Raw genomic sequence first — 21,717 nt, 5'->3', positions numbered from 1 at the left:
TTACCTGGACTTGAGTGTGATTGTATCAGACCAATTTATGGATCCCACATTTTATAGACCTAAAAGTATTATTTACTACAGGAATATTTGATACGCACAATACTGTAGAATGAAAAGTTGAAATGGCAAATTATAAACACTCGCATAAGTCAATCCATATCTGTATGTTGATGATTTGAAATTACTTTTTCTTCGCCATTTCGTGGAAAAATAACTTTTTAGACACTCTGGGGAGTGACAGAGGTGGAGCGACAAGAGAACCGGCGACCTCTTACTAACGGATCTAGAGCCAGTTCTGTTGTTTGGATTAACGCTCAGTTTTAAGGCAAGGCTAGTGACAGCTGATCCAGAGTCAGTCAGAACAAGTAAAGGCTTTTTTTTTTTTTTTTTACGGTCCAGCGCAAACACAATAGCCGATCGGTAAACCAGGAAATGTAACCTTTGGTGAATTTCCCACATTATAGAGATGTAACTATATCGGTTTGAGAGTTTCTGTCTGCAACTGATAGAGGAACCGATGGGAGTTATTTGCGATTAAAAGTGCTGTCATGAGTAGAAAACCACTGGGTTTCGACTTGTGCATGTCAGTGTGGGAACTTCGGTGGACAGCAGCGCACTGACACGGACACATGCATGAATGAATGCGGTGTCAACTGAAGTTCCAATGGATTCTAATGAGGATAAGCAGAATTATGAGGACTGGATGTCAAGTCTGCCAGAGGAGCTGTGGGATGTGCCTCTTTCAAGTCTCGCCATACCAGGTAACTTTATACAACTGCATGCAAACTGTAAATGTTCAAATTAATTAATTAAACGTCCACACTGCTCTCTCTTTCACGTTGACAGCTTGCCAATTTGCGATAGGCTTTCTAATCTTCAGTAGCCTAACTCATTTGTCTAAAGAGCCATTCTTCCCACTCTGTAGCCTAATCATGATTACATAACCATCCTTACAATTATAATTTAATTACAAAACAAATTAGAGTATTTTTCATTCATCCCTATCTAGGAAGTCATGACGCTATGAGTTACTGCCTGGACATCAACTCTCCTCTGATCCGCTCCGAGTCCGACACCTTTCGAGTCCTGGATGGTCTCTTCTACTGTCTCACCAGACCTGCCATCTACAGGTGGTCTACCACACAGGTACAGGCCTATACAGGTGGTCTACCACACAGGTACAGGCCTGTTGTAAATAAACTAAAACACAAACACAGGTTAGCCCGGAGGCTTTGAATAGACGGAAACTAGCGACTAATGGCTAGCTAGGGTGAGCACAGGATGAACTATAGAGCCATCTTCTGGTCTGAGACCTAAATGGACGTGTGTGTTTGTGAGGAACATTAGCTTGAGCAACAACAGCGGAATCGGCGGTTTGCCTTCAAAATAAAAGGCCCACATTGAAACTGATAACAATTTTGGAATAATGTCACAACTGGACTCTGGCCCTAATAGAATTTAGGTACAGATTAGAATGACAGGTTGAGTTGGAGTCACAAGAAGTTGAACCGTGTGCCACGGGGTAAGCGGTAAAGTTAAGATGGGGGTTGGTTGAGACATACAGGGCTGAGAGTAGGTTGCCACAGAGTTGTGGTGGCATCGTTCTCACATCACTCACTTCCTCTCGCTGGACAAACTTATCACACGGTGGTTTATAACTTAAAGTATCTGCGACACAGTCTGCCTGCCTGTCTGTCTTCTCAAGCCTAGGAGTCCAGTAAACCATGCATACATCATTTGGACTTCTGCTAATTTAAGACTTCCTTAAGACCAGGCAAGAGAGAAACTGTACTCTCCTGCCCAGGTGGAATGGCCAGTTGTTTTGGGATTTTCTCACCCTCCTTGTCTCTCTCTCTCTCTCTCACACACACACTCCCCCTCTCTTCTCTCTCTCTCTCTCTCCATCTCTACTCCCTCCATTTCGGCCCTTCCCTCCCTCTGTCCCTGCTCTGGTTTTCACGAGGCCCTCCCGTGGTTCCCGGAGGAGTTGCAGGGATTTCCTTTTTCTTTTGTAATGCGAGCGTGGCAGAAAGCCCTCCCTGCTGGGGACTCTGCTGCTAAAAGCAACGTTTTTGTGTTTCGTAGGGGACAGTGGTTGGGATGGGAGGAGGGTGTGTGTTGCGGGTAGTGCTGAGCGATTAACCCAAATGTTGGTAATTTTTTGTCTTTTAAACAACTAATTGACCGATTTTTAAATAATTTGAAATCCATTTCAATCTAATTTTTTGTGTGAGCTCAATGCCACATTGCACGGTTCCTCTAGAAATAAATCAGATCCAGCCTGAACTGTGAGATGTAGTATGGAGTTGTAGTTTCCAACAGGCCAATATTCTACATAGTTAAGCCATAAAACGTGGTAATTAACTACAATGGACCATAATCCATTGCGCATCTACTTGTCCGGTCCGTGTTTCTTTTATGACTGCTATGGAAGAGAGAAGAATGCGAGGGGATATAGAGAGCAGCTGCTGCTTGGCGATGTATCTCTACCAGAAAATACATGTTCTAAGTGATTGATAGTTGGTATTCAGCAGTCAGAAAAGTCTGCCTTATTTACTTTGAAGAACTACTAAAATAGTGATTTAGTCAGACAGCAGCTCTATAGAGATGAGATGATGACTTTGAATAAAATAATAAAGTCATCAAATAAAACAAATGTCATTTACACAACAACTGAAATATTTTATTAAAGTGAATAAATGATGGTTAATAAGTGATCTGCAGGATTTGTATTTATTATGGATCCCCATTAGTTCCTGCCAAGGCAGCAGCTACTCTTCCTGGGGTTTATTATGGATCCCCATTAGTTCCTGCCAAGGCAGCAGCTACTCTTCCTGGGGTTTATTATGGATCCCCATTAGTTCCTGCCAAGGCAGCAGCTGCTCTTCCTGGGGTTTATTATGGATCCCCATTAGTTCCTGCCAAGGCAGCAGCTACTCTTCCTGGGGTTTATTATGGATCCCCATTAGTTCCTGCCAAGGCAGTAGCTACTCTTCCTGGGGTTTATTATGGATCCCCATTAGTTCCTGTCAAGGCAGCAGCTACTCTTCCTGGGGTTTATTATGGATCCCCATTAGTTCCTGCCAAGGCAGCAGCTACTCTTCCTGGGGTTTATTATGGATCCCCATTAGATCCTGCCAAGGCAGCAGCTACTCTTCCTGGGGTTTATTATGGATCCCCATTAGTTCCTGCCAAGGCAGCAGCTACTCTTCCTGGGGTTTATTAAGGATCCCCATTAGTTCCTGCCAAGGCAGCAGCTACTCTTCCTGGGGTTTATTATGGATCCCCATTAGTTCCTGCCAAGGCAGCAGCTACTCTTCCTGGGGTTTATTATGGATCCCCATTAGTTCCTGCCAAGGCAGCAGCTACTCTTCCTGGGGTTTATTATGGATCCCCATTAGATCCTGCCAAGGCAGCAGCTACTCTTCCTGGGGTTTATTATGGATCCCCATTAGTTCCTGCCAAGGTAGCAGCTACTCTTCCTGGGGTCCAGCATCATTAAGGCAGGTATATACAATTTAAAATATTACATGACATTACATTTCATAACATAACTCCACTACCACATATCTACAACACATTAAGTGTGTTCCCTCAGGCCACTACTCTACTACCACATATCTACAACACAACATCCATGTGTACTGTACGTGTGTTATCATGTGTGTCTGTGCCTGTGTGTGTTTCTTCAGTCTTCACTGTAATGGACTGTCACTACCATCATGGGACTTGTATTCATTGTTTAATTATGTGTTATTACAGTATCCAACCCACATAATGCATAGTGCATTTAATGAAAAAAAATACTTTCCGAATGCACATCTTGTTTTCATTAGTCCTGACAGTCATGGAGTAGGAACACTAAACACATACAGTATATGCTCCATTACTTTGCTCGCCATGTCAGTAAACCTGTGGCTATGTATCTGGTATATTGGTGAATCTAGAAACTACCTCAGTGACACTCACAGAACACAACTGTGCAAACTCATCCCATTTTATTGACCCAAGATCCATAGGTAGGGCTGTACAGGGCAATATACACTGAGGATATGGCAAGTGTCTTCACTGACATTTTCAACCTCTCCCTGACTGAGTCTGTAATACCAACATGTTTCAAGCAGACCACCATAGTCCCTGTGCCCAAGGACACCAAGATAACCTGCCTAAATGACTACACTCACGTCTGTAGCCATGAAGTGCTTTGAAAGGCTGGTCATGGCTCACATCAACACCATTATCCCAGAAACCCTAGACCCACTCCAATTTGCATGCCGCCCCAACAGATCCACAGATGATGCAATCTCTATTGCACTCCACACTGCCCTTTGCCACCTGGACAAGAGGAACACCTACGTGAGAATGCTATTCATTGACTACAGCTCAACATTCAACACCATAGTGCCCACAAAGCTCATCACTAAGCTAAGGACCCTGGGACTAAACACCTCCCTCTGCAACTGGATCCTGGACTTCCTGATGGGCCGCCCCCAGGTGGTAAGGGTAGGTAAAAACACATCTGTCACGCTGATCCTCAGCACGACTCCAACACCATCATTAAGTTTGCCGACGACACAACAGTGGTAGGCCTGATCACCGACAACGATGAGACAGCCTATAGGGAGGAGGTCAGAGACCTGGCCGTGTGGTGCCAGGACAACAACCTCTCCCTCAATGTGATCAAGACAAAGGAGTTGATTGTGGACTACAGGAGAAAAAAAGAGGACTGAGCACGCACCCATTATCATCGACGGGGCTGTAGTGGAACAGGTTGAGAGCTTCAAGTTTCTTGGTGTCCACATCACTAAGGACCTATCATGGTCCAAACACACCAAGACGTGAAGAGGGCACGAAAAAGCCTTTCCCCCTCAGGAGACTGAAAAGATTTGGCATGGGTCCTCAGATCCTCAAAAAGTTATACAGCTGCACCATCGAGATCATCCTGACTGGTTGCATCACCGCCTGGTATGGCAACTGCTCGGCCCCCGACTGCAAGGCACTACAGAGGGTAGTGCGTACGGCCCAGTACATCACTGGAGCCAAGCTTCCTGCCATCCAGGACATAGACTGTTCTCTCTGCTACCGCACGGCAAGCGGTACCGGAGCGCCAAGTCTAGGTCCAAAAGGCTTCTTAACAGCTTCTACCCCCAAGCCATAAGACTCCTGAACAGCTAATCATGGCTACCCAGACTATTTGCATTGCCACCCCACCCCCCTCTTTTACGCTGCTGCTACTCTGTTAATTATTTATGCCTAGTCACTTTAACTCTACCCACATGTACATATTACCTCAATTACCTCGACTAACCGGTGCCCCCGCACATTGATTCTGTACCGGTACCCTGTATATATAGCCTCCCTACTGTTATTTTATTTTACTGCTGCTCTTTAATTATTTGCTATTTTCAATTTTTTACTTGTCTATTTTTTCTTTTCTTAAAACTGCATTGTTGGTTAAGGGCTTGTAAGGAAGCATTTCACTATAATGTCTACACCTGTTGTATTCGGCGCATGTGGCAAATAACATTTGATTTAAATAAAAAATAAATAAATATGCCATTTAGCAGACGCTTTTATCCAAAGCGACTTACAGTGATGCGTGCATACATATATTTATTTTGTGTATGGGTGGTCCCGGGGATCGAACCCACTACCTTGGCGTTACAAGCGCCGTGCTCTACCAGCTGAGCTACAGAGGATTTGATACCAAACATTCAGAACACCTTCCTAATATTGAGTTGCACCTCCTTTTGCCTTCAGAACAGCCTCAATTCGTCAAGGTGTCAAAAGCGTTCCACAGGGATGCTGGCCCATGTTGACTCCAATGCTTCCCACAGTTGTGTCAAGTTGGCTGGATGTCCTTTGGGTGGTGGACCATTCTTGATACACACAGGAAACTGTTGAGTGTGAAAAACCCAGCAGTGTTGCAGTTCATGACACAAACCGATGAGCCTGGCACCTACTACCATACCCCGTTCAAAGGCACTTAAATATTTTGTCTTGCCCATTCACCCTCTGAATGGCACACATACACAATCCATGTCTCAAGGCTTAAAAATCCTTATTTAACCTGTCTCCTCCCCTTCATCTACACCAGGGATGGGCAACTGGCATGGCCCCCAGGTAGGGGCGTGGATCAGAAAACCAGTCAGTATCTGGTGTAACCACCATTTGCCTCATGCAACGGACACGTCTCCTTCGCATAGAGTTGATCAGGCTGTTGTGGCCTGTGGAATGTTGTCCCACTCTTCTTCACTGGCTGTGCGAAGTTGCTGGATATTGGCGGGAACTGGAACACGCTGTCGTCCTGGGCTGGCGTGGTTACATGTGGTCTGCGGTTGTGAGGCCAGTTGGACGTCCTGCCAAATACTCTAAAACAACGGAGGCAGCTTATGGTAGAGAAATTAACATTAAAGTCTCTGGCAACAGCTCTGGTGGACATTCCTGCAGTCAGCATGCCAAATGCACACTCCCTGAAAACTTGAGACATCTGTGGCATAGTGTTGTGCGACAAAACTGCACATTTTAGAGTGGCCTTTTATTGTCCCCAGCACAAGGTGCACCTGTGTAATGATCATGCTGTTTAATCAGCTTCTTGATATGCCACACCTGTCAGGTGGATGGATTATCTTGGCAAAGGAGAAATGCTCACTAACAGGGATGTAAACAAATGTGTGCACAACATTTGAGAGAAATAAGCTTTTTGTGCGTATGGAACATTGCTGGGCTCTTTTATTTCAGCTCATGAAACATTGGACAAACACTTTACATGTTGCGTTTATATTTTTATTCAGTGTATATATAAACATTTTCTTTAGGAACTCAGTCGGGGTCTCAATTTACTGTTGAGAGTTATGTGGTTGTGCATCTGCAGTCACTTAATTAGCCCATGTCAGCAATTTTATTTTTGATTGGTAAGTTAGTATTGCAGCCAGCTATCTAAACTTGTAGTAATCATGGTCGAATTACCGACCGGGGTGGGGCCCTTTGATCATTGGTACCTCCTGCATGCTGACCCGGTAGCGACGAACCTTCAGATTCTACTGCTCATCAGTGACCAACAACTTGGCTTTGAGCCAATCAGAGAGTACGAACCCCCACGTGGGGGGAGCCAACAAAAAAAAGGGACAAAGAGGGCATTTTGTCCGTACACCGACGGATGAGCCAGTCACACTTCAAATGCAATGTAAACTATGGGATTGTAAATGCACACTGAATTCTTCCTCCAAGCTAGCATTATGATTAAATTACAATGGATTAGCTAGTTTCCATGAAACAGCTGCCTGTGTTAGTTGCCGAGTTAGTGCAGTGTCCTTAGCTAGTTAGCTTTGTTGTGCTAGCTAGCTAAACATTTAGCTAAGGTCTGGCATTGGCAGTATGGGATTATGGAGAGTAAATTAAATTGTTTCTTCGTCATTTTGCTAGGTAGTTAACTAGCTGTGGCCATCTGGCTTGTATCAACAAGGGCTTTCTACAAATAACAACATTAGTGCAGATAGCTGGGAATCTAGACCATAAGTAATACGCACGGATATGCATTGCCAAACAACGCTACTGCCACCTTCTGGTTTGGAGTATTTTAACAAGGCTGAGTGGCTGACGACTTCCAAGGTCTTTGCTGTGTGAACACAAAAGAGATTGACTGCCCACACTGTTCAGAGGTGCTAAGTACTGTCGGCAGTCCTACCGGTGTCTGAGCAGCAGAAACATCGCTAGACCAACACACTCTCCTCTCCAGACCAACACACTCTCCTCTCCAGACCAACTCTCTCCTCTCCAGACCAACACTCTCCTCTCCAGACCAACACACTCTCCTCTCCAGACCAACACACTCTCCTCTCCAGACCAACACTCTCTCCTCTCCAGACCAACACTCTCTCCTCTCCAGACCAACACTCTCTCCTCTCCAGACCAACACTCTCTCCTCTCCAGACCAACTCTCTCTCCTCTCCAGACCAACACTCTCTCCTCTCCAGACCAACTCTCTCCTCTCCAGACCAACACTCTCTCCTCTCCAGACCAACTCTCTCCTCTCCAGACTAACTCTCTCCTCTCCAGACCAACTCTCTCCTCTCCTCTCCAGACCAACTCTCTCCTCTCCAGACCAACTCGCTCCTCTCCAGACCAACTCGCTCCTCTCCAGACCAACACTCTCCTCTCCAGATCTACTCTCTCCTCTCCAGACCAAAACTCTTTCCTCTCCAGACCAAAACTCTCTCCTCTCCAGACCAACACACTCTCCCTCTCCAGACCAACACTCTCTCCTCTCCAGACCAACACTCTCTCCTCTCCAGACCAACTCTCTCCTCTCCAGACCAACACTCTCCTCTCCAGACCAACTCTCTCCTCTTCAGACCAACACTCTCTCCTCTCCAGACCAACACTCTCTCCTCTCCAGACCAACACTCTCTCCTCTCCAGACCAACTCTCTCTCCTCTCCAGACCAACACTCTCTCCTCTCCAGACCAACTCTCTCCTCTCCAGACCAACACTCTCTCCTCTCCAGACCAACTCTCTCCTCTCCAGACTAACTCTCTCCTCTCCAGACCAACTCTCTCCTCTCCTCTCCAGACCAACTCTCTCCTCTCCAGACCAACTCGCTCCTCTCCAGACCAACTCGCTCCTCTCCAGACCAACACTCTCCTCTCCAGATCTACTCTCTCCTCTCCAGACCAAAACTCTTTCCTCTCCAGACCAAAACTCTCTCCTCTCCAGACCAACACACTCTCCCTCTCCAGACCAACACTCTCTCCTCTCCAGACCAACACTCTCTCCTCTCCAGACCAACTCTCTCCTCTCCAGACCAACACACTCTCCCTCTCCAGACCAACACTCTCTCCTCTCCAGACCAACACTCTCTCCTCTCCAGACCAACTCTCTCCTCTCCAGACCAACACTCTCCTCTCCAGACCAACTCTCTCCTCTCCAGACCAACTCTCTCCTCTCCAGACCAACAGTCTCCCTCTCCAGACCAACAGTCTCCCTCTCCAGACCAACTCTCTCCCCTCCAGACCAACTCTCTCCTCTCCAGACCAACACTCTCTCCTCTCCAGACCAACACTCTCCTCTCCAGACCAACTCTCTCCTCTCCAGACCAACTCTCTCCTCTTCAGACCAACACTCTCTCCTCTCCAGCACTCTCCAACACTCTCTCCTCTCCAAAACTCCCCAACACACTCTCCTCTCCTGACCAACACTCTCCTCTCCTGACCAACACTCTCCTCTCCAGACCAACACTCTCTCCTCTTCAGACCAACTCTCTCCTCTCCAGACCAACACTCTCCTCTCCAGACCAACCCTCTCCTCTCCAGACCAACACTCTCTCCTCTCCAGACCAAAACTCTCTCCTCTCTAGACCAAAACTCTCTCCTCTCCAGACCAACACACTCTCCCTCTCCAGACCAACACTCTCTCCTCTCCAGACCAACACTCTCTCCTCTCCAGACCAACAATCTCTCCTCTCCAGACCAACACTCTCCTCTCCAGACCAACACTCTCCTCTCCAGACCAACTCTCTCCTCTCCAGACCAACACTCTCCTCTCCAGACCAACACTCTCCTCTCCAGACCAACTCTCTCCTCTCCAGACCAACTCTCTCCTCTCCAGACCAACTCTCTCCTCTTCAGACCAACACTCTCTCCTCTCCAGCACTCTCCAACACTCTCTCCTCTCCAGCACTCTCCAACACTCTCTCCTCTCCAGACCAACACTCTCCTCTCCAGACCAACACTCTCCTCTCCAGACCAACACTCTCCTCTCCAGACCAACACTCTCTCCTCTCTTGCAAGATGCACAATTAAAGGGGAATTACACAAAAAAATCAAAATTTTAGTTTTTTTTCCCAGACCAAAAAAATGGTCTTATGGTGTGATTTAAGCGTTGAAATGGAGTCAGAACATCAATTGTCGTTGTTTCTATATGAATAATTGTACTATTGAGAGTAAAAAACAGAAACAAATCCTAAACCAAGAAAAAGAAAACGGAGAAAACTGAATTCAGTTTAAATACTACGTTTTGTCTTTCTTCCTGCCATAAAATAATGTGTTTTCTTTTTTCCCTTCAAACAGGAGAAAGATATTGTGGAGCAGCTTTCAAAGGGGATTCGATACTTCGACCTCAGAATCGCCCACAAACCGTACGACCCGTCCAACGAACTGTATTTTACACACGTCATTTACACTCATCTGACAGTGATGGTGAGTAGAAGGAATACTAGGTCTACCTGCTTTATAGGAAACCAGCCTAAACAAAGTGCTTTATAGGAAACCAGCCTAAACAAAGTGCTTTATAGGAAACCAGTCTAAACAAAGTGCTTTATAGGAAACCAGCCTAAACAAAGTGCTTTATAGGAAACCAGCCTAAACAAAGTGCTTTATAGGAAACCAGCCTAAACAAAGTGCTTTATAGGAAACCAGCCTAAACAAAGTGCTTTATAGGAAACCAGCCTAAACAAAGTGCTTTATAGGAAACCAGCCTAAACAAAGTGCTTTATAGGAAACCAGCCTAAACAAAGTGCTTTATAGGAAACCAGCCTAAACAAAGTGCTTTATAGGAAACCAGCCTAAACAAAGTGCTTTATAGGAAACCAGTCTAAACAAAGTGCTTTATAGGAAACCAGCCTAAACAAAGTGCTTTATAGGAAACCAGTCTAAACAAAGTGCTTTATAGGAAACCAGCCTAAACAAAGTGCTTTATAGGAAACCAGCCTAAACAAAGTGCTTTATAGGAAACCAGCCTAAACAAAGTGCTTTATAGGAAACCAGCCTAAACAAAGTGCTTTATAGGAAACCAGCCTAAACAAAGTGCTTTATAGGAAACCAGCCTAAACAAAGTGCTTTATAGGAAACCAGCCTAAACAAAGTGCTTTATAGGAAACCAGCCTAAACAAAGTGCTTTATAGGAAACCAGCCTAAACAAAGTGCTTTATAGGAAACCAGCCTAAACAAAGTGCTTTATAGGAAACCAGCCTAAACAAAGTGCTTTATAGGAAACCAGCCTAAACAAAGTGCTTTATAGGAAACCAGCCTAAACAAAGTGCTTTATAGGAAACCAGCCTAAACAAAGTGCTTTATAGGAAACCAGCCTAAACAAAGTGCTTTATAGGAAACCAGCCTAAACAAAGTGCTTTATAGGAAACCAGTCTAAACAAAGTGCTTTATAGGAAACCAGCCTAAACAAAGTGCTTTATAGGAAACCAGCCTAAACAAAGAGCTTTATAGGAAACCAGTCTAAACAAAGTGCTTTATAGGAAACCAGTCTAAACAAAGTGCTTTATAGGAAACCAGCCTAAACAAAGTGCTTTATAGGAAACCAGTCTAAACAAAGTGCTTTATAGGAAACCAGCCTAAACAAAGTGCTTTATAGGAAACCAGTCTAAACAAAGTGCTTTATAGGAAACCAGCCTAAACAAAGTGCTTTATAGGAAACCAGTCTAAACAAAGTGCTTTATAGGAACCCAGCCTAAATCTTTGAAGCTGGAGACTCTTATCTCCCTCACTAACTTTAAGCATCAGTTGTCAGAGCAGCTTACCGATCACTGCACCTGTACACAGCCCATCTGAAATTAGCCCACCCAACTACCTCATCCCCATATTGTTATTTATTTTGCTCATTTGCACCCCAGTATCTCTATTTGCACATCATTTTCTGCACATCTATCATTCCAGTGTTAATACTAAATTGTAATTATTTTGCACTATGGCCTATTTATTGCCTTACCTCCATAACTTACTACATTTGCACACACTGTATATAGATTTTCTATTGTGTTATTGACTGTATGTTTTGTTTTACCCCATATGTAACTCTGTGTTGTTGTTTTTATCGCACTGCTTTGCTTTATCTTGGCCAGGTCGCAGTTGTAAATGAGAACTTGTTCTCAACTGGCTTACCTGATTAAATAAAGGTGAAATAAATAAATAAAATAAAAACCCCAAAGACCAAGTAGAAACAGAAGAGAGAAGATCTCTCTAAAAAGAATACGCAATATTGGGAGGATCATTTCTCATATATTTAGTATTTCCTGTCTGGTGGCTGTACAGGAAACTCTGAGGGCCGTAGCATTGTGGCTGGAGTCTCACTCCAAGGAGGTTGTCATCCTAGCATGCAGTCACTTTGAAGGACTCGACGAAAAACTACATGAACATTTCATTTTCTCACTGAAGAAAATCTTTGGGTCTAAACTCTGTCCTTGCAAGGTAAGCTTCGTTATTTATATTACTGTAGTCAATAGCTGAAAAGACTGATGCAGTTACAACATTTTTGCTAATAATTACCAGTAGGTCTCTATAGAATTGGATTGCTTTATTGAAAATACTGTATTTCTTCAGTAAATGAAGTTAATGTTCATGTTCAGCATGAGAGAAGGCTTCACTAGCTGCCCAATACTACCTTCACATATCACTAGCTGCCCAGTACTACCTACACATATCACTAGCTGCCCAATACTACCTACACATATCACTAGCTGCCCAATACTACCTACACATATCACTAGCTGCCCAATACTACCTACACATATCACTAGCTGCCCAGTACTACCTACACATATCACTAGCTGCCCAATACTACCTACACATATCACTAGCTGCCCAATACTACCTACACATATCACTAGCTGCCCAATACTACCTACACATATCACTAGCTGCCCAATACTACCTACACATATCACTAGCTGCCCAGTACTACCTACACATATCACTAGCTGCCCAATACTACCTACACATATCACTAGCTGCCCAGTACTACCTACACATATCACTAGCTGCCCAGTATTACCTACACATATCACTAGCTGCCCAATACTACCTACACATATCACTAGCTGCCCAGTACTACCTACACATATCACTAGCTGCCCAATACTACCTACACATATCACTAGCTGCCCAATACTACCTACACATATCACTAGCTGCCCAATACTACCTACACATATCACTAGCTGCCCAATACTACCTACACATATCACTAGCTGCCCAGTACTACCTAAACATATCACTAGCTGCCCAATACTACCTACACATATCACTAGCTGCCCAGTATTACCTACACATATCACTAGCTGCCCAGTATTACCTACACATATCACTAGCTGCCCAATACTACCTACACATATCACTAGCTGCCCAATACTACCTACACATATCACTAGCTGCCCAATACTACCTACACATATCACTAGCTGCCCAATACTACCTACACATATCACTAGCTGCCCAGTACTACCTACACATATCACTAGCTGCCCAGTATTACCTACACATATCACTAGCTGCCCAATACTACTTTCACATATCACTAGCTGCCCAATACTACCTACACATATCACTAGCTGCCCAATACTACCTACACATATCACTAGCTGCCCAGTACTACCTACACATATCACTAGCTGCCCAGTACTACCTACACATATCACTAGCTGCCCAATACTACCTACACATATCACTAGCTGCCCAATACTACCTACACATATCACTAGCTGCCCAATACTACCTACACATATCACTAGCTGCCCAATACTACCTACACATATCACTAGCTGCCCAGTATTACCTACACATATCACTAGCTGCCCAGTATTACCTACACATATCACTAGCTGCCCAGTATTACCTACACATATCACTAGCTGCCCAGTACTACCTACACATATCACTAGCTGCCCAGTACTACCTACACATATCACTAGCTGCCCAATACTACCTACACATATCACTAGCTGCCCAATACTACCTACACATATCACTAGCTGCCCAGTACTACCTACACATATCACTAGCTGCCCAATACTACCTTCACATATCACTAGCTGCCCAATACTACCTACACATATCACTAGCTGCCCAATACTACCTACACATATCACTAGCTGCCCAATACTACCTACACATATCACTAGCTGCCCAGTACTACCTACACATATCACTAGCTGCCCAATACTACCTATACATATCACTAGCTGCCCAATACTACCTACACATATCACTAGCTGCCCAGTACTACCTACACATATCACTAGCTGCCCAATACTACCTACACATATCACTAGCTGCCCAGTACTACCTACACATATCACTAGCTGCCCAATACTACCTACACATATCACTAGCTGCCCAGTACTACCTACACATATCACTAGCTGCCCAGTACTACCTACACATATCACTAGCTGCCCAGTACTACCTACACATATCATTAGCTGCCCAGTACTACCTACACATATCACTAGCTGCCCAATACTACCTACACATATCACTAGCTGCCCAATACTACCTACACATATCACTAGCTGCCCAGTACTACCTACACATATCACTAGCTGCCCAATACTACCTACACATATCACTAGCTGCCCAATACGACCTACACATATCACTAGCTGCCCAATACTACCTTCACATATCACTAGCTTCCCAGTATTACCTACACATATCACTAGCTGCCCAATACTACCTACACATATCACTAGCTGCCCAATACGACCTACACATATCACTAGCTGCCCAATACTACCTTCACATATCACTAGCTTCCCAGTATTACCTACACATATCACTAGCTGCCCAATACTACCTACACATATCACTAGCTGCCCAATACTACCTACACATATCACTAGCTGCCCAATACTACCTACACATATCACTAGCTGCCCAGTACTACCTACACATATCACTAGCTGCCCAGTATTACCTACACATATCACTAGCTGCCCAATACTACCTACACATATCACTAGCTGCCCAATACTACCTACACATATCACTAGCTGCCCAATACTACCTACACATATCACTAGCTGCCCAATACTACCTACACATATCACTAGCTGCCCAATACTACCTACACATATCACTAGCTGCCCAGTATTACCTACACATATCACTAGCTGCCCAATACTACCTACACATATCACTAGCTGCCCAGTACTACCTACACATATCACTAGGATGCTATCCTTTCTCTGCCCAGGGCTGAAGTAGTGTGCTATAGGGTGCCAAATGAGACACAGCCTATAACAGAAGTCCTGTCCTTATGCCTCTCCCTCCAGGGGTCAGTGGTGACCCTGCGTGGTCTGTGGGAAATGGGTTACCAGGTGCTGCTGTCGTATGATGACCAGTCAGCAGCACGACACCAGGCTCTGTGGCCAGCGATACCTTACTGGTGGGCCAACCAAAACACGTCCAGCGGGGTGGTCAGCTATCTGGACTGGCAGAAAGACATGGGACGCCCAGGTATGGGAAAAGCCCTAGACTATGACTATGACTGTGCTCCTGAGTGGCGCAGTGGTCTAAGGCACTGCATCGCAGTGTTAACTGTGCCACTAGAGATCCTGGTTCGAATCCAGGCTCTGTCGCGACCGGGAGACTCATGGGCGGCGCACAATTGGCCCAGCGTCGTCCAGGATAGGGGAGGGAATGGCCGGCAGGGATGTAGCTCAGTTGATAGAGCATGGCGTTTGCAACGCCAGGGTTGTGGGTTTGATTCCCACGGGGGGCCAGTATAAAAAAAATATATATATGTATTCACTAACTGTAAGTCGCTCTGGATAAGAGCGTCTGCTAAATGACTAAAATGTAAATGTAAAAGTACTAAATGACTTTGAGGTTGAGACATGTTACAGTGCCTAGTCTATACACCCCTTGCACAGTCTTCACATTTTGCTGCCTTAGAATTCAATCCCAAAAAAGTATTACATTAATTTATTTCCTACAGATCTACACAACCTACTAGATATTTTTCCAAATTAATCAAAAATGAAGATGTCTTAATAGCGTATGTCTTCTCACTCCAAGAGATAATACTTGGTGGAAGAACCTTTGGCAGCCATTACAGCTGTGAATCTTTTTGGAATAAGATTCTACCAACTGCACAACTCAAGTTTTGTGGTTTCAGCATCATGTTATGGGTATGCTTGTCACCGGCAGGACTGGGGAGTTTCAGGAGCAAGATAAATATGAAAAGGAGCAAAGCCCAGGTAAAAACTTAAAATGAAAACCCACCGTAGTCTTCTGTAAACCTAACCCTGGAATATAGTTGCATTTTTCAGCAGGACAATTACAAGAAAATGTATGCCAAAGACACCAGAATGGTTTTCCAAGAGGTGGTAAATGTTCCTGAATGGTTTGAATATTGCTGTCCATCAATATCTCCTGATCAGATCTACTGAGCAATTCTGACAAAAAACTATGGATAGACAGTATGTTGCCCTAAGAGTTGTGTTGGTAGAATCTTATTTAAAATAATTCTCATCTGTAATGCATTTTACATTTTACATTTTAGTCATTTAGCAGACGCTCTTATCCAGAGCATACATTATTTTAATTTTTTTTAATGGCTGCCAAAGATGCTTCCACCAAGTATTTCCTCTGGGGTGTGAAGACATATGCAAACAACACATCTTCATTTTTTTAAAGGTTGTGTTTATCAGTATGATTTTTTAAATGACATTTAGGGCTCTATTCAATGAGATCCGCTTTAGCCGACATCTGCATAGCATATACAGTATGGAGCACAAACCCACATGTTAGAAATGGTTACCACAAGGTTAGAAAAACACCTACCATGTTTTTCCATTAGATATCCCGTATCTGTGGTTAAAACGCTTGTATCGCCCTAGTTATAACACTGTACCAACTGAAAAACAGGGCTGGGCCCTGGTCAAAAGTAGTGCACTATATAGGAAATAGGGTGCCATTTGGGATGCACACCAGATCAAATGCTGGCACTAAGACCGCATTCAACGAGCTGTATAAGGCCATAAGCAAACAAGAAAATGCTCATCCAGAAGCGGCGCTCCTAGTCGCCGGGGACTTTAATGCAGGCAAACTTAAATCCGTTTTACATAATTTCTACCAGCGTGTGACGTGCAACCAGAGGAAAAGAAATTCTAGACCACCTTTACTCCACACACAGAGACGCATACAAAGCTCTCCCTCGCCCTCCATTTGGCAAATCTGACCATAATTATATCCTCCTGATTCCTGCTTACAAGCAAAAACTAAAGCAGGAAGCACCAGTGACTCGCTCAATACGGAAGTGTTCAGATGACCATCATCCCGGAAACCCTAGACCCACTCCAATTCGCATACCGCCCCAACAGATCCACAGATGACGCAATCTCAATCGCACTCCACACTGCCCTTTCCCACCTGGACAAGAGGAACACCTATGTGAGAATGCTATTCATTGACTACAGCTCAGCGTTCAACACCATAGTGCCCTCCAAGCTCATCACTAAGCTAAGGACCCTAGGACTAAACACCTCCCTCTGCAACTGGATCCTGGACTTCCTGACGGGCCGCCCCCAGGTGGTAAGGGTAGGTAACAACACATCCGCCATGCTGATCCTCAACACGGGGGCCCCTCAGGGGTGCGTGCTCAGTCCCCTCCTGTACTCCCTGTTCACCCATGACTGCATGGCCAGGCACGACTCCAACACCATCATTAAGTTTGCTGACGACACAACAGTGGTAGGCCTGATCACCGACAACGATGAGACAGCCTATAGGGAGGAGGTCAGAGACCTGGCCGTGTGGTGCCAGGACAACAACCTCTCCCTCAACGTGACCAAGACAAAGGAGATGATCGTGGACTACAGGAAAAGGAGGGCCGAACAGGCCCCCATTAACATCGACGGGGCTGTAGTGGAGCGGGTCGAGAGTTTCAAGTACCTTGGTGTCCACATCACCAACAAACTATCATGGTCCAAACACACCAAGACAGTCGTGAAGAGGGCACGACAACACCTTTTCCCCCTCAGGAGACTAAAAAGATTTGGCATGGTTCTCCAGATCCTCAAAAAGTTATACAGCTGCACCATCAAGAGCATCCTGACTGGTTGCATCACCGCCTGGTATGGCAACTGCTCGGCCTCCGACTGCAAGGCACTACAGAGGGTAGTGCGTACGGCCCAGTACATCACTGGGGCCAAGCTTCCTGCCATCCAGGACCTCTATACCAGGCGGTGTCAGAGGAAGGCCCTAAAAATTGTCAAAGACTCCAGCCACCCAAGTCATAGACTGTTCTCTCTGCTACCGCACAGCAAGCGATACCGGAGCGCCAAGTCTAGGTCCAAAAGGCTCCTTAACAGCTTCTACCCCGAAGCCATAAGACTGCTGAACAATTAATCAAATGGCCACCCGGACTATTTACATTGACCCCCCCCACTCTCTGTTTATTATCTATGTATAGTCACTTTACCCCTACCTACATGTACAAATTACCTCGACTAACCTGTAACCCTGCACATTGACTCGGTACCCCCTGTACATACGTTATTTTGTTACTTTCTATTTAATTTTTTACTTTGGTTTATTTAGTAAATATTTTCTTAACTATTTCTTGAACTGCATTGCTGGTTAAGTGCTTGTAAGAAAGCATTTCACGGTAAGGTCTACACCTGTTGTATTCGGTGCATGTTACAAATACAATTTTACTTAATTTTATTTTGACTTGGCGGAGCCAGCACCATTGTCAATAAAACGAGCGGAGTCTTTCGACACAGAAAGAAAGTCATTCAAGACTTTGAAAGTCAAACCATCAGGTGTAGGCGTTTGAGAGAGGTACAAATGCAGCTGCAGAGAGAGACCAAGTTCCTGGTGGTAATGACATGATGTTGTAGGAGTGTTTGCAAATTGTATAAAGGTGAAGATAATTCACTCACCCATTGATCATTCAGCCTATTTAATCCAGGATGGCATTGAGTATAGAGCAAGCACAGTAACAGATACATAATGCTGGCTTTTAGAGGTCTTTCAGCACAGGTGACGACCAGTAGACGTTGTGTACGACGACGTAGATTTTCCCACAGCCTTATCAGGTTTTCCAATCTGGCAACCGCTTCTCTGCTCCTAGCCTTCAGCACCTGCGCTCGCATAGCAGGCCTTGCGCGCAGATAGACGCTCCTGACTCGGCAAACTCCAAAAAGTTGTAGGCTACAGTTCACGACCGGCCCGAGGCAGAAAAACAAAGGCCTTCTCAATCAGAAATATTTGTACAAGCAAATTTCGTAAAATAGAGACGGAGATCTAAAAATAATAGTTGTTATATACAGCATCCACCTTCACATCAAAAGTCTTTGTTTCTGTAGACAGGATCAGGGTCATTAAAACAAAAACTCTTAACTCAGATGTCAAGGATAAGACATACAAACGGACAGACTGATTGGCTGCCATCTTGGAGTGACATAGATGTATTGGTAAAATAAACAGTTGAGGTATGACCAGTGATGTAATGGGGGCTCTATTCAATCAGATCCGCTTTAGCTGAAATCTACATAGCTGATGTTCTGACGGTGTCGGAGGTGGAACTGCCTTAGAGCTGTCCAATCCCCAAGCGGCTCCTGGCGTTATACCTAAAGCGGACGTTGCCATTGGCTGCACGGAGTCACATTAACTGAAATCCCATGCGGCCTTGTTAACCAGTTGGAACACTGTAATGTGAGATGTATTCTACACCTCCATTAGGATGCTAGAAATCCTCATTTTGTTTAATGATTTTTCAATTTGAGCGCAATTATTTCTATATAGCCTACACTTTCTCCTTCTGAACTTCTAACGAGAGTGGGGTGGGTGTGGCTTCGTGACAATGATCAAGAGCAGCTGCTCACCGATTTGTCAGATCCCAACGCAGTTACACTTCCGACACCGCCAAAATATCAGCTACCGCCGGTTAATGATCTGGTTGAATCTGGCTTTAATCCCTATTATTTAAATTTTTTTAGCTTTAATTTTAAGATAAAATACATTTGATTTGATAAATGTGAAGTTTAGTGTTTTCGGAGACTCTGGCTCTAGCGTTACTGCTAATGCAGTCTCCACTAACACAGGAACCTCATCTTTAAATGTCAATCACGCCGTAACGCTGAACTTCCGTGATACGGATTGAATAGGGTGTAGACTTAATCCATGTTTTGTTTTGTTCAGATGGTTTCTTTGTGTCTGGTCTGAACCTGACGGCTGATCGCTCCTACATCGCGCTGCATCCCTGTCAGTCCCTGCAGACCCTAACCCTGGCTAACTGGAAGGAGCTGAAGGCGTGGCTGGAGGAACAGGTCCCCGGACCACACCCTAACAGCCTCAACATCATAGCAGGAGACTTTATAGGACCTGTCCCCTTCTGTCCCCTGGTCATCAAGCTCAATAGAAAACTGTTACGGCAGCAGAGGATGGATCAGAGGACTCTTAAAGCAGAGGAGGACTGACTAGACTACAGATGAGAAATAAAATATCTGGTTTAGGGAGTCATTCAGTCCAAAATAAGTCATTCAAAGAGAACAGAAAACTGTTACAGCAGCAAAGTTACGAGGGAGGACAACCGGTCATTATCTGGTTTCACAGGGAATCCTTCTGACCTAGATACTTCAGAAATGATTCACACCCCTTGACTTTTTCCACATTTTGTTGTTTTGCCTGAATTTAAAATGGATTAAATTGAGATTTTGTGTCACTGGCCTACACACAATACCCCATAATGTCAAAGTGGAATTATGTTTTTAGGCAAGCCTAAATAAGTTCAGGAGTAAAAATGTGCTTAACAAGTCTGGACTCACTCTCTGTGCGATAATAGTGTTTAACATTAATTGTTTAATGACTACCTCATCTTTGTACCCCACACATACAATTATCTGTAAGGTCCCTCAGTCAAGAATTTCAAACACAGATTCAACCACAAAAACCAAGGAGGTTTTCCAACAAGAAGAGCACCTATTGGTAGATGGGTAAAAATAAAAAATCAGACTGAATATCCCTTTGAGCATGGTGAAGTTTTTAATTACACTTTGGATGGCGTATCAATACACCCAGTCACTACAAAGATACAGGCGTCCTTCCTAACTCAGTTGCCGGAGAGGAAGGAAACCTCTCAGGGATTTCACCATGAGGCCAATGGTGACTTCAAAACAGTTACAGAGTTTAATGGCTGTGATAGGAGAAAACTGAGGATGGATCAACAACATTGTAGTTACTCCACAATACTAACCTAAATGACAGAGTGAAAAGAAGGAAGCCTGTACAGAATACAAATATTCCAAAACATGCATCCTGTTTGCAATAAGGCACTAAAGTAAAACTGCAAAAAAAATGTGGCAAAGAAATGAACTATGTCCTTAATACAAAGCGTTATGTATATTTTCAACATGGTGGGGGCTGCATCATGTTATGGATATGCTTGTCATCGGCAAGGACTAGGGAGTTTGTAAGGATAAAAAGAAACGGAATAGAGCTAAGCACAGGCAAAATCCTAGAGGAAAACCTGGTTCAGTCTGCTTTCCAACAGACACTGGGAGACAAATTCACCTTTCAGCAGAACAGTAACATAAAACAGAAACCAAATATACACTGGAGTTGCTTACCAAGACGACATTGAATGTTCCTGAGTGGCCTAGATACAGTTTTGACTTAAATCGGCTTGAAAATCTACGGCAAGACTTGAAAATGGCTGTCTAGCAATGATCAACAACTAACTTGACAGAGCTTGAAGAATACAAAATAAAGTGTGCAAATATTGTACAATCCAGGTGTGCAAAGCTCTTAGAGACTTACCCAGAAAGACTCACAGCTGTAATCGCTGCCAAAGGTGATTCTAAGATGTATTGACTCCAGGGTATGAATACTAATGTGAATGAGATATTTCATTTAATACATTTTCAAAAAATTCTAAAAACATGTTTTCCCTTTGTCATTATGGGGTATTGTGTTTAGATGGGTG

The 21,717-nt window shown here is 44.3% G+C and overlaps 1 protein-coding gene across 1 annotated transcript; it reads left to right on the top strand.

Moving 5' to 3' along the window:
* Window positions 1–397: 397 nt before the first annotated feature.
* plcxd1.2 (phospholipase C, X domain containing 1, tandem duplicate 2) lies at window positions 398–21,717 on the top strand. The gene is made up of 6 exons (XM_084197367.1): window positions 398–761; window positions 1,010–1,146; window positions 10,068–10,196; window positions 12,042–12,197; window positions 15,059–15,242; window positions 19,935–21,717. The coding sequence occupies exons 1-6, from the start codon at window positions 638–640 to the stop codon at window positions 20,210–20,212; spliced, it is 1,008 nt and encodes a 335-aa protein (XP_084053493.1). The 5' UTR covers window positions 398–637; the 3' UTR covers window positions 20,213–21,717.

This window comes from Coregonus lavaretus (assembly GCF_964263955.1).
Source record: "Coregonus lavaretus genome assembly, contig: HAP1_SCAFFOLD_2047, whole genome shotgun sequence".
Lineage (NCBI taxonomy): Eukaryota > Metazoa > Chordata > Actinopteri > Salmoniformes > Salmonidae > Coregonus > Coregonus lavaretus.
The sequence above is the reverse complement of the archived record's forward strand: the minus strand, read 5'-3'. Positions and strand labels throughout refer to the sequence as shown.